The sequence below is a fragment of the Oncorhynchus kisutch genome, linkage group LG1 (assembly GCF_002021735.2).
Source record: "Oncorhynchus kisutch isolate 150728-3 linkage group LG1, Okis_V2, whole genome shotgun sequence".
In the NCBI taxonomy this organism is placed as follows: domain Eukaryota; kingdom Metazoa; phylum Chordata; class Actinopteri; order Salmoniformes; family Salmonidae; genus Oncorhynchus; species Oncorhynchus kisutch.
Window position 1 is genome coordinate 22,211,755 of NC_034174.2, and position 14,565 is coordinate 22,226,319.

General features: G+C 42.3%; 1 protein-coding gene across 2 annotated transcripts in view; it reads left to right on the top strand.

The window, feature by feature from the left end:
* Window positions 1-14,565, top strand: part of LOC109908223 (cadherin-4) — a 327,390-nt gene that overhangs the window by 222,508 nt on the left and 90,317 nt on the right. For both annotated transcript variants that reach the window (XM_031801612.1, XM_031801646.1), the window contains exon 5: window positions 7,777-7,959. In XM_031801612.1, the coding sequence (XP_031657472.1) occupies window positions 7,777-7,959 (183 nt within the window). The remainder of the gene's footprint in view (window positions 1-7,776; window positions 7,960-14,565) is intronic.

Below are 14,565 nucleotides of genomic sequence, written 5' to 3' on the forward strand. Positions count from 1 at the left end.
CCAGACACTTTTATTTCTGATACAAACAGGCAGCGGTGTGTAATTTCGGTCAGCAGGAGATTCCGAACTGAAAAATTGCTATTATGCACTGTAGGAAAGTTGTCAAAAGTAAATTGAATTGCTTCATTAAAATTAAATGTAAAGTTGTGGCCAAAAGTTTTGAGAATGACACAAATATTAATTTTCACAAAGTTTGCTGTTTCAGTGTCTTTTGATATTTTTGTCAGATGTTACTATGGATACTGAAGTATAATTACAAGCATTTCATAAGTGTCAAAGGCTTTTAAAAACAATTACATGAAGTTGATGCAAAGAGTCAATATTTGCAGTGTTGACCCTTCTTTTTCAAGACCTCTGCAAACCGCCCTGGCATGCTGTCAATTCACTTCTGGGCCACATCCTGACTGATGGCAGCCCATTCTTGCATAATCAATGCTTGGAGTTTGTGGGTTTTTGTTTGTCCACCCGCCTCTTAAGGATTGACCACAAGTTCTCAATGGGATTATGGTCTGGGGAGTTTCCTGGCCATGGACCCAAAATATCGGTTTTGTTCCCCGAGCCACTTAGTTATCACTTTTGCCTTATGGCAAGGTGCTCCATCATGCTGGAAAAGGAATAGTTCATCACCAAACTGTTCCTGGATGGTTGGGAGAAGTTGTTCTCTGAGGATGTGTTGGTACCATTCTTTATTCATGGCTGTGTTCTTAGACAAAATTGTGAGTGAGCCCACTCCCTTGGCTGAGAAGCAACCCCACACATGAATGATCTCAGGATGCTTTACTGTTGGCATGACACAGGACTGATGGTAGCGCTCACATTGTATTCTCCGGACAAGCTTTTTTTCCGGATGCCCCAAACAATCGGAAAGTGGATTCATCAGAGAAAATGACTTTACCCCAGTACTCAGTAGTCCAATCCCTGTACCTTTTGCAGAATATCAGTCTGGCAGCAATATTCTTGCCTGTGAAGCACTTTTTGTGCAAAGCAATGACGACGGCACGTGTTTCCTTGCAGGTAACCATGATTGACAGAGGAAGAACAATGATTCCAAGTACCACCCTCCTTTTGAAGCTTCCAGTCTTATTCGAACTTAATCAGCATGACAGAGTGATCTCCAGCCTTGTCCTCGTCAACACTCACACCTATGTTAACGAGAGAATCACTGACATGATGTCAGCTGGTCCTTTTGTGGCAGGGCTGAAATGCAGTGGAAATGTTTTTGGGGGATTCAGTTCATTTGCATGGCAAAGAGGGATTTTCCAATTAATTGCAATTCATCTGATCACTCTTCTTAATGTTCTGGAGCATATGCAAATTGCCATCATACCACCTGAGGCAGCAGACTTTGTGAAAATTTATATTTGTGTCATTCTCAAAACATTTGGCCACGACTGTACAGCCATGAAAAACTAAATAATGGGAATGTATTATTCCAGATAAGTCCTACAGCAAATGTTCAGACTCCTGCACCTTCTGACAGCTCCACATCTTTTAACCCTTTACAGCCCTAAACACATTGCCCATTTGATGCCGGTTAGCCACTGTATTGGGTCATACAGACAATAATTCCAGGAAAAGCTTGGTGAATGGTTCATAAAGGGTACAGAGAGAGAGAGAGAGACAGAGAGTGGGAGTGTGAGAGAGAGAGAGACACTGTCCTTCGCGCTGGCACAGTAGTATTCCCTCCAGGTGACCCACAATGACAAATGGGCTCAGAGGACATGCTGATGTGGAATAGAACAGGGTTTTCCAAACTCGGTCCTGGGTGCACACCCTAGCACTATACGGCTGATTAAAATAAGCTTGATGATGAGTTGGTTATTTGAACCAGCTGTTTAGTGCTAGGACAAGGACCAGAATTTGCAACCGGGGGGGGTGGGGGCACTACCCCAGGTGCTTTAAAATACAGCAACTGTAGGGTAATGCCTTGTATACAGAAATGCTTATTCCCAGATTCAACAATAGAAACTACTCCGTGAGAATTAAATTGATGTTTTAAAGTATTGACTATATAAAGAAAGAAAGAAAGTCACATACTCTAATTATGCACCCAAACAGTTAATGGGTATAGCAACTATATAATAAACCATTAAATGTTTGGGAGCATAATTAGAGTGTGTGACTTTCTTTCTATCTTTTTAATAATTTACTCTTTGTTAGTCAGCACCTCTATAAAACGTTTTTGGTTGGGTGTGCAACATCTTATATCTTTTACCATAAAAGTATTGACTGCAACACAGACATTGAAATGTGTGAAATGCTGTGACAGAGTTGCTGTGTCATTTTGGCTACTCAGTGTCAATAGTGCTGAAAGGGAGAGGGGGAAATAATCAGATTACCTATGACCACTACACACCGAAACATGTCATCACAACAATACAATTTAAATGTTGCTAAACCACCCTACAGATATTAGGTGAATGAGCATGTGCAGACCAGCTGGCTGGTGTGTTAACGGACATATTCAATCAATCCTTATCTCAGTCTGCTGTTCCCACATGCTTCAAGAGGGCCACCATTGTTCCTGTTCCCAAGAAAGCTAAGGTAACTGAGCTAAACGACTACCGCCCCGTAGCACTCACTTCCGTCATCATGAAGTGCAAGGACCATATCACCTCAACCCTACCTGACACCCTAGACCCACTCCAATTTGCTTACCGCACCATAGACGACGCAATCGTGCCTTAACCCATCTGGACGAGAGGAAAACCTATGTGAGAATGCTGTTCATCGACTACAGCTCAGAATTTAACACCATAGTACCCTCCAAACCCGTCATCAAGCTGGAGACCCTGGGTCTCGACCCCGCCCTGTGCAACTGGGTACTGGAATTCCTGACGGGCCGCCCCCAGGTGGTGAGGGTAGGTAACAACATCTCCACCCTGCTGATCCTCAACACTGGGGCCCCACAAGGGTGCGTTCTGAGCCCTCTCCTGTACTCCCTGTTCACCCACGACGGCGTGGCCATGCACGCCTCCAACTCAATCATCAAGTTTGCGGACAACACTACAGTGGTAGGCTTGATTACCAACAACGACGAGACGGCCTACAGAAAGGAGGTGAGGGCCCTCGGAGTGTGGTGTCAGGAAAATAACCTCACACTCAACGTCAACAAAACAAAAAGGAGATGATTGTGGATTTCAGGAAACAGCAGAGGGAGCACCCCCCTATCCACATCAAGTAGTGGAGAGGGTAGTAAGTTTTAAGTTCCTCGGCGTACACATCACGGACAAACTGAATTGGTCCACCCACACAGACAGCGTTGTGAAGAAGGCGCAGCAGCGCCTCATCAACCTCAGGAGGCTGAATAAATTTGGCTTGTCACCAAAAGCACTCACAAACTTCTACAGATGCACAATCGAGAGCATCCTGTTGGGCTGTATCACCGCATGGTACGGCAATTGCTCCGCCCACAACCGTAAGGCTCTCCAGAGGGTAGTGAGGTCTGCACAACGCATCACAGGGGGCAAACTACCTGCCCTCCAGGACACCTACACCACCCGATGTCACAGGAAGGCCATAAAGATCATCAAGGACAACAACCACCGAGCCACTGCCTGTTCACCCCGCTATCATCCAGAAGGCGAGGTCAGTACAGGTGCATCAAAGCAGGGACCGAGAGACTGAAAAAGAGCTTCTATCTCAAGGCCATCAGACTGTTAAACAGCCACTACTAACATTGAGTGGCTGCTGCCAACATACTGACTCAACTCCAACTCACATTAATAGTGGAAATTGATGGAGATTGATGTAAAAAATGTATCACTAGCCACTTTAAACAATGCCACTTAATATAATGTTTACATACCGTACATTACTCATCTCATATGTATATGTATATACTGTACTCTATCATCTACTGCATCTTGTCATCTTTATGTAATACATGTATCACTAGCCACTTTAAACTATGCCACTTTTATACGTTTACATGCCCTACATTACTCATCTCATATGTATATACTGTACTCGATACCATCTACTGCATCTTGCCTATGCCGTTCTGTACCATCACTCATTCATATATCTTTATGTACATATTCTTTATCCCTTTACACTTGTGTGTATAAGGTAGTAGTTGTGGAATTTTTAGGTTAGATTACTCGTTGGTTATTACTGCATTGTCGGAACTAGAAGCACAAGCATTTTTTCTACACTCGCATTAACATCTGCTAACCATGTGTATGTGACAAATAACATTTTATTTGATTTTGATTTGAGGTGATTAAAAGACAGATAGCTCCATTTCAAGGTAAGTGCATGTATTAAGTTTCAGAGCAGACGTGTATAGGGACTCAATGGACTCCTCGATTATTGTGTTCTATTAATTGTTGGCTGAATTGACCTCTTCCTAGATTAACTGCATAGTGCTTGGTGTATGCATTATAGCTTATCTATTTGTATTGGGTGTACATTTATATATTTGAATATGATCATAGTTTGGCTGCCTCCTGTTTAAGTCTGAGGTGTTAGTAGTGTCATTCTGGCTGTGAAGTCCCTCAATGCAGGTTATGTACAGTACTCACACTATGGTGCCAGTCTACTGACTCAATATGCATATACCCCCAGCTGATTTCATGTTGCTCTGGCCTGCCTTTTCATGCAGTTATGCACCAGTACTCTGGGAGCCTGATGATCCAAAAAGTGTTCGCACTTATTTGATTTGCATAAATTTTTATCTTCCCCAGACTAACTGTTTGTGTTAGATTAGAGCAAAAAACCATAGTGCGGAGGAGTTTAGGACCTAGTGTCTAAGTGGTCCGTGAGGAGGCAGTAGTGGATATGGCAGTGAGGTCATGATGACTTGTCTATGCTGTGATTGCAGCCCAGTTCTACGTCCATAAGAGGAATGCATCAATAGTCATAGCTTCTTCCTAAAATGTACTTGATTCAGTAAGATGAGAAATTTCAGATACTTCTCTTCTCTTGATTTTCCTACCCTCATATCCTGTTCACCACAGATCACCACTCTGATCAGCTCTCATCAATGATAATCAGTGTGGAAGGCTAATGGAAAAATAGAAAACATTCAATTACATGGCTTGAGATCAACAGTGAATGGAGGATGGGAAACTAGCACATACTTGATATTGTGTAATTGAAAGTCCCTGTTTAGTGTTGCCTTCTGCTCTTCAGAACGATAACCTCCAGATGTCAGCTCCAGGGCTGCGGGGCTGACTGATGCCCCAGTGACATGCAGCCTGTCTAGGAGGCAAGAGCAGCCATCTGGCCTGCCCTCTAGCTCTGGGCCTGGGGAGCTCTGGGCAGTTCTGGGACTGATTTCACACTCACTGATTCCTGCTTGCACACACACATTCACACTCACACACACACATGCATGCATGTGTACACACAGGTGGCAGGTAGCCTAGTGGTTAGAGCAGTGGGCCAGTAACAGTGAAGTTGCTTGTTCAAATCCCAGAGCAGAAAAGGTGACAAATCTGTTGATGTACCCTTGAGCAAGGTACTTAACCATACTTGCTACAGGGTCACTGTTGATCATGGCAGACCCTGGCTGTGACCCCACTCTCTAAGGGTCTCAGGGAGAGTTGGGATATGCAAAAAACACATTTCAAATTCACACATGCATATTAATGCACATTTGTAATATAGGACAAATTTAAGCACCTACCAAACTATTATTATTATCCCCAACATACCTTTCTCACAGCAGAAAAGGCCTGTTCCAGTTTCCTCTTTTTCCTTTGTAATTATGATGATGTTTGTCATCATGCCAGCTTCAAAGGCCTGTCATTTGCCATGCTGTTTGGCGTGTGAGCAACGTGGCCCTGCTGCAGTGGTATCATCCATAGACAGACTCTGAATAAAGAGGTCCTCTCTGCTCTGTTGTGTCTGCCTGGCACTGTGTTTGGAGGAATGTGGGAGTTTGCCAATGCAACGCAGATCGGATGCATCGACCACATTATCAGCTGTCCTGATGTTTCCGCTTTCCCCAGCAGGCTGAGGCGTTGATAATGATGGAGTGTAGCAGCGCTGTGTGTGTTATTCAACAGATAGCTGGGGCTGCCGATACGGACAGGGAGTGAAGACATTGGGTAGAAACAGGGGGTCTATGCAGAGACAGGGAAGCCTTGGAGCATCATGGGTACCATCCTTACTCATCCTCACCTATCAGCATGTTTCCATATAGACTTTTTCTCCAGCTACTCCACCCTCTCTGCCTTCTATAAATATATTCTAGGATCTCACTTTGTCATTTTATCTGTCTTTTCTTCCTCCTTTCTCCTTCTCTTTGTCTATGTGAAACACACACACACACTAATTCCACCTACCGCCCATGGAAGGAATGGCACACTCCCATCTTGCCCCACTGCCCCTGTGCTGGTAACTGGGAGTGGTGTGGTTGAGTGGAGCTGAAGCTAGAGTTATCTTATCAGGGCACCACATCTGGTCCTTCCCCCTCTCTCCTCTCTCTCCTGTCTGGCCACCTGCTGCTATCAGGAGGCCTGCTGTAAGCCCTGTAGTCAAATCCACTAAGCCGTGAAGAATTAAAACAAAAGAGGGTAAAAATACAGTATGTTTGCTCTGGTTTAACTTGCATCTGTCTCTCTGTATGACAAACTGCATGTGTATTGACAGGCTGACCTGTCTGCCAGTGTGTGTGTGTGTGTGTGTGTGTGTGTGTGTGTGTGTGTGTGTGTGTGTGTGTGTGTGTGTGTGTGTGTGTGTGTGTGTGTGTGTGTGTGTGTCTTCGCGCTTTGCAACGGTTCATGTGTGTCCTCTGAGCAGATCTTACAGAAGGATTTCACAGCAGCATGCATGTCTCTGTGAGTGGGGAGCAGGAGAAACAGCAGGATCACTGGATTACACAAACACCATATCAAACATGAGGACAAAACAACCCTCATGAGATACTATAGATACTATATATACACTTGACATAGCTCTGCCAATGTATACACAGTACACCTTCTCAAACACATAGGGCCAGATTTATAATGAGTTGCAGTGTGCAGTGCACCTTTTATTAAATTAACATGAGAGGATAAAACACGTAAGAGAAAATTGAAAAGTCTAATGAAGGATTAAGATTAGGGAAATAAGGCAAGGTGTAAAACTGCAATTAGAAACAATTTTATGTTTTCAGTTTTTGTATTTTATTCACTTCCCCTTTTGTCTAACAGTATATTCTCCTTATGTGCTCTGAGGATCTAGTCTTTGCTTATAAGATCAGTGAATCAGCTATTATATCACACACTGCAGGATCACTGTTGGTCCTTATATTCTGATCTCGCTGTTATTGAAGTGATATTTCATCAATCCCTTTTCATTTGGAGTGGGATATGTCACAGAGTGCATCACACTGAGCAGCACAGCTCTGTGACTGTCAGAAGGCTTTTTGCTGGATAAAGACATAGAAGTCAACCTCTGAGGACTGTTCATAGGTCATTGGTAACCTGTTTGCAAGACTAATGCCTGGAATGTATGCTAAGGCTTGGTCCTTTTAGGTTGTTTGTGAAGTACATGAAAGGTGATGGCTGGAAAGTGTGAATTATATTATAATTTTTGTATTAACTGAAAGAAACAAACTATTCTGTTTCTTATCATCTGTCAAGTTTGATCTTTATGATGTATTTGTCACCTGTATGTTCCACACTTTTAGAAGATGAACAAACAAAACAGTGACACTCTACACCTTTATATTGACCTCTCATGTATCATCATTCAGTGTGAGACTTTACATAGTTTGGTTGTCTCTCAATTAATTGTTGGAATGCTGTAGGTCAATAATGTGTTGATTTCTTCTCCTTTCAGATTGGAGTGGCGGATATGATTGCAAGGGCCTGGGACTCTAATCCCAGGGTTATCAAGTTTCCACGGAAACATCAAAAAAGCTCCTCTGCCAATGGACTGAGACGACAGAAGCGGGACTGGGTCATCCCACCAATCAATGTGCCTGAAAACTCCAGAGGACCCTTCCCACAAATGCTTGTCAGAGTGCGTGACAGTTATTACACTTATCAATAACCATTTAAGTCCAAGTTGTCTTTTTGTTGTAAATTAGAAATGAGTTCATCATCAATTCTGATTACAATAACCCAATCTTGCTCTGTTTTGCTACTGCCCATCATACACCTTTTCTGAAGTTGTCTTTTTACTTTAATTTGAGCCAAAAACACATTCCAAAGACATCTTCAAGTCAGACAACCCACGTCTGTTGGAGGTTCACTCAGTAGCGGTGCGTGGGTAAAATCACTGGGGAAGCCAGAAAAAAAGCCATATTACAACATATGTGTTGTGATAATTGTGTTGTTAGCTCTATAAACTGTTAGTTCATATGCCTTGACACCGTGATATATAGGCCTACGGTCCAGACAATAAGAAGACACATTGGCAGAATAAATTCAACCACACCTTTGTTTCATCACAAAACCGGAGAGCAACCTCTATCAGGTGAAGTCCACAAAGCATATGGCATGTAACAAACAGCTACATGACCTACAGCATGGTCAAGGAAGTTCATGTTTCCTAAATTTCCGGACAACTTAACATTTACAACCAAGGAGAGTTACTACAAGTCGCAAAGAAAACAGGGCTGCTTCCACTTTTCCAGCACCATTTCAACTTCAACATTTCAACATCATCAAATCACCTATCCTTAATCTAATACAGTGACAACAAAAAGATACCAAAAACAATTTAGTCCAATCAACGTAAGCTAAATATGATGTGGCTGTCCATGTTTCTGATAGCTCGATGTTTCTACATCTAGCTACATATTGAACTTCCATCTTCTCAGGCCAGTGGCACAAAGTATGAATTAATGGCTGGATCAGAATCACCATTATAATCATTGGCCAATACGGAGAATTAGGTAAAACCACAAGTCCCTATCTCCGTTTAGGAAAGGGCTAATTTTAGCTAGTTATCTCGTCACTGGAGGACAACAACACAACGAGATGCAACAATTCAAGTTGTTTCTGTCAGTGACATATGCTCTCAATGCGATTTGATAGGAGTGACGCCAAATCCAAACTGGCTTCCCTTTACACTTTTTTTTGGTGCGCTGCGATGGTCTCCACATACAGAGACAGTTGGGCTTTGTTTTAATCGCTCGAATGCTTTCTCCGTTAAGATACATTCAGCCTCTTGTGAATTTAAGGAAAATTCTGAAACACAGAGATGAAAGATAGATTATTTTTTGTTTTAGAATTTTTTTCTTGGTCAATATTTTGGGGAAGCCTGGCTTCCCTTGGCATCCATGAATACATACTTACCCCAGGAAATGAAGAGAAGGGTAGAATAAATCTCAGACAGTAACCAGGTATCCATCCAACCTTTTTCTGAGAGTAGAGTACTTGTCGGATTAAAAATGTCACAACAGGCCTGATGGAGACAGCAAATTTGTTGGTAAACTTTCCAAATGTCGTCAAAACAAAATAAGCTAGACAAGGTGGGATTTTTTGTGTCTGTAAAATGTATTATGCATGAAATGGTGGTGGAAATGCTTTTATGCGCAAATATTGATATAATAACCATCGAAACTTGGAGTCACACCATTTTTTTTTGTGTAGTCCTCCCACTATGACTCGGGAATGCAGTTGATTAGGCTACAGATTAAATAAGTTATGATGAACCACACAGGATGGTGAAAGTGCAAGGTGATGAGCTTGATGCTCCTTTCCCAAAAATAGAGGGTTTTATTTTGGTGACATTATGATCGACGTTGGGTAGAGCACAGGTGCCAATACCAGAGTGAGCACAATCGCTAAAGAACGAAACCTTTTTCTGACAAAATCATCAGTAGAGTTGAAAATGTGATGGAAACCCATTTTTTTAAATTATAATTTAACCACAAAAGTTATTTTTATGTGCACTACCGATCCTCACGCACAGCCTTTTATCCGCAACAAGTCAATTTGATGGAAGCACATCTCTGGTGGGAAAATGTGCATATTGTTTTTATGCAGATTTTAGATTATTCGCATGAATTGGATGGAAACCTGGCTACTCACTATGAAGGGCTGAACAGAAAACGACCCAGGTATTTTCTATCAAGAGCCTTCAGCAGGTAAAGAGAGGGACACTTCTCTCCGATTTGAGTGGTGATGCCAAGTGATTTGTCTGGTATGCTTAAGACACTACAAATACATATACCAAGACACTCTACAAGAGGACAGATACAGAGATGGAGACAAACACAGCTCTGCTTGAACAGTTGTTCAATGAATTCAGGAGTATTTAGCACACTTTCAGTTGCTTGTGTGTGTATGCAGGCATGCAGGAGTTGTTTAATCTAGCTCACTGGACAACAGGGATTTTACTACTAACTGTTTTAGAAGTGACATGACAAACAAGCTCCATTCCTGTTGTCATGCTATGGCAGCTATATCTACCAGCTCCATGGTTCCAGGATGCTCCTGTAAACTGTGTAGCCTGTTATCAGACCACAAGATGTCCAGGCCAGAGACAGCTTTCTCTGGGACACCACAGAGCTCTCTCACGCCCATTTGTACCATGCGGCTTACACTCCCGGATTACTGAAATCGCCTTTCACCAAGGAGTCGGCAAGAGGACAGATTTTCAACCAAAGCAACAAAAAAACACTCACTCACACAAACAAACAAACTGCAGGATCATGGTTATATTGTACCACCCTGCTAGAGAAGAATAGACAGCCTTTCATCCCCTTACCTCATGTTCAGCTTCAGATGGTTGGGTTTACTGACACCTCAGGTGTTCCTTTGTGTGTGTGTGTGTGTGTGTGTGTGTGTGTGTGTGTGTGTGTGTGTGTGTGTGTGTGTGTGTGTGTGTGTGTGTGTGTGTGTGTGTGTGTGTGTGTGTGTGTGTCGGCCACAACCTCTAGCAGTGGTGAAAGAGAGCCCTGTTCCTTAGCCATGGGGGATGTGCATCACGTCCATGGCCCCGTGAGGTATTCTATCCTCATTTCTCTCTGCAACACAGCTTGACTGGGCTGTTCCATTGTGACAGCTGGCCAGTGAAGAGAGCAGAGGGATTTAGTTCTTTATCTCTCTTGTCTTGGAGGTGGCCGAGAACAACCCCTGTGGTTACAGCAGCACACTCACAGAACACTGATTCCTCCAGAGCTGTGGAAAGTCTCAATCTATCTCTCTAGCATTTTTATGATGTTAAACAGCTCCACACACACTCCACACACGGTTCACAGTAGGCTAAATCAGAGTCACACGGAGTGTTTCTTGGTAGTCTTAAACAAATCTACTTTGAAACGAAAGTATACACTTCACACACATGGTTATGGGCTTAAAAAGAAGACACCTGTACCATATCATAACTGTTTGCCATAGAAACACCAGATTTTCATTGTTTAAAACCTCTTGTGACTAGGGGGCAGTATTTTCCTTTTTGGAAAAATAACTTTCCCAAAGTAAACGGGATATTTTGTCAGGACAAGATGCTATAATATGAATATAATTGACAGCTTAGGATAGAAAACTGTAAAAAATATTGTCTGTGAGTATAACAGAACTGATATTGCAGGCGAAAGCCTGAGAAAAATCCCATCCGGAAGTGCCTCATGTTTTGAAAGCTCTGCGTTCCAATGCGTCCCTATTGAGCAGTGAATGGGCTTTCAACCAGACTACGTATTCCCCAAGGTGTCTTCAGCATTGTGACGTAGATTTACGCCTTTCTGTTGAAGAATACCCATAAGCGGCTACATTGTGTAAGTGGTCACCTGATGGCTCTCAGAGTGATTCTCGCGTAAAATACAGAGCTAGCCATTTTTCCAATCGGTCCTACTGAAAAACCAATTGTCCTGGTGGATATATTATCGAATAGATATTTGAAAAACACCTTGAGGATTGATTATAAACAACGTTTGCCATGTTACTGTCGATATTATGGAGCTAATATGGAATATTTTTCGGCGTTGTCGTGACCGCAATTTCCGGTCGATTTCTCAGCCAAATGTGAAGAACAAACGGAGCTATTTCGCCTACAAAAATAATATTTTTGGAAAAAAGGAACATTGGCTATCTAACTGGGAGTCTCGTGAGTGAAAACATCCGAAGCTCATCAAAGGTAAACGATTTAATTTGATTGCTTTTCTGATTTTCGTGACAAAGTTGCCTGCTGCTAGCTGGACATAATGCTATGCTAGGCTATCGATAAACTTACACAAATGCTTGTCTAGCTTTGGCTGTAAAGCATATTCTGAAAATCTGAGATGACAGGGTGATTAACAAAAGGCTAAGCTGTGTCTCAATATATTTCACTTGTGATTTTCATGAATAGGAATATTTTCTAGTAATATTTATGTCCGTTGCGTTATGCTAATTAGTGTCAGTCGATGATTACGCTCCCGGATCCGGGATGCGGTGTCACTAGAGGTTAAAAAAATTATATATTGATTAATTATTAAATTATGAAAAATATAAATAACATTCCACCCATGAGGCCAAAGAGAGCGCTTTTGGTCATTGACTGCAGGAAAGTGCTACCCTTTTGAGAGTAATTACCCATTTTCATCAGAAAAAAACAGGGTTTGCCAGATTGGCCTTGAATTTGGTTTAATTTAGTTGAACAGATGGAGAAAATGTATGCTTCCATCAACACAAGTAATATGGTGCAGCAGGAGGTAAATGTGCCTGTGGTATTGATTGTGATCTGTCCTGCATTGTGGCTGGCTGGGAGACTCTAATATCCACTTCAGCAATGTGATTTTAATACTCCACCCAGAGATGTCCGGCCATATCCTGATTATCCTCACACACATCACACACCTCTCTCTCTATCTTTCCTAGGCAGTTCTGAAAGTCCTGGACAGTCTAGCTGCTAGTCTAGCTGCTGCTCCAGTGGTGTGTTGGTCCAGGGAAGGTTTATTAGATACGTTTATAAGGGATATCACTGCATGACACATTGAGTAGACCATCTTCCCTTATGAACAGAAGGGAAATGATTAGAGTGAAACTAGCAGCACCAACATTCCACTTCAGGGAGGTTTTATTGTGAAGTGCAAAACCCTCATGAGCAATCTCAAGTAGTGTCGCTTTGATGGCAATAATTTACCATTGTGGTAAAATGCAATATTTTCCCCATGCCATTCACTGTCCAATAAATGATTGCTCTTGACAGAGGTAAGATTAATGCAACTGGAGATTGAGAACAGCTATAATTAAATAGATAGTGAAAGAGATGGAGAGTAGAAAGAGAGAAAAGGGAACAGATTGGGATTGGAGGAGAGAGAGAGAGCATAGTAAATATGTGAGGTGAGAGAGAACAGCTTTAGTTTCAGAGAGCAGCATTAGTTTCAGAGAGCAGCATTAGTTTCAGAGAGCAGCATTAGTTTCAGGCCATTTGTAGCAGTCTCATCTCAACTGTCTTCTCCAGCACCCGACTCCTCCAGCACCTCCTCCAAGGCTGGACCCAATGCCACATCTGATTGAAACCAGTCCAAACGGGGAGAGATGAGCCTCTCTGCTCCTCTCCGTCCTCTCCATCCTCACCACTGACTCCCAGTCAGACACACACCAGAATGAACTAAATAATTATAAAAGAAGGGGTGATAAAGGAGATCAATTATAAAAACCCAGTCCTTGGGCAAAGCAGAGGAATGGAATGAGAGGGCATTTGATTGAAGTCCTGATATGTGAGAGCGTTACGCCCACTTTGAAGAGAACGGTAATCTACACTGTGTGCTTTGGAAAGTCATTACATTTTTTTCTAAACGTCAAGGACGATCCTGAGGTGAGGCAGACACCAATCAGACCAGGCAAATGTTTTTCCTTTACCAAAGGCAACCAATTATGCATAATATGAGACGACACCTCTGGGTAGGTGTTATGATGGAGTTATCAAGTTGTCCCTAAACTCTTCTGCTTGAGTCACACAATGGCTGGAAGTCCCTCATTTGGTGGGATTTTATGTAAATTGAATGCAGGAGGCATACAGTTTTCAACAAAAACAAAATATTGTGACTACACCTACAGAAGCGGGCAGTTACTTGTCAGAACAGGTTTTGCAGCCAACTTTCTATACTCGAGATGAAGCTCAAGTTTTTAATAAGTTAGTCTCCGTAGGTAGAATGAAATGCTAAATTAAACCCTGCTCTTGACTCAATAAACCAATAAAAGTTGGTGTATGTGTGGGAGAGAATCCTCTCTATGGTATGGTAATACACCACTGTTTATAGAACTAGGTAGAAACACTGTATTGGTTTATTAATACATTCATATTCCAGTTATTTTAGTCTAGCATTTCTCTGTGATGCCCACTAGATTTTACATTAAAATGTTCACTAAAATGTATTAGGAAAACTGTATAGGATGTGCGCTTTCGTGCTTGCATGTGTGTGTTTGTACTAAGTGCTTGTGCCTGTGTCTACAGAGTCCCAGTAACTGGCCTAGCTGTACAAAGGCAATCACTCCACTGACTGACATAGAGCTCTGCCCCATAGCTGCGAGCAGTAGTTTGGGGTGGGGGGTGATGCAAAACCAAATTTAACAGGGTGGGTGGGGGGCTTTGCCAGTGCTGCAGATGGCTATATCGGTCCGCTAATACAGGACTCTTAAAGGCCCAGCACACTACTTTTGTTAAAAATATATATTTTTACATGTATTTAAT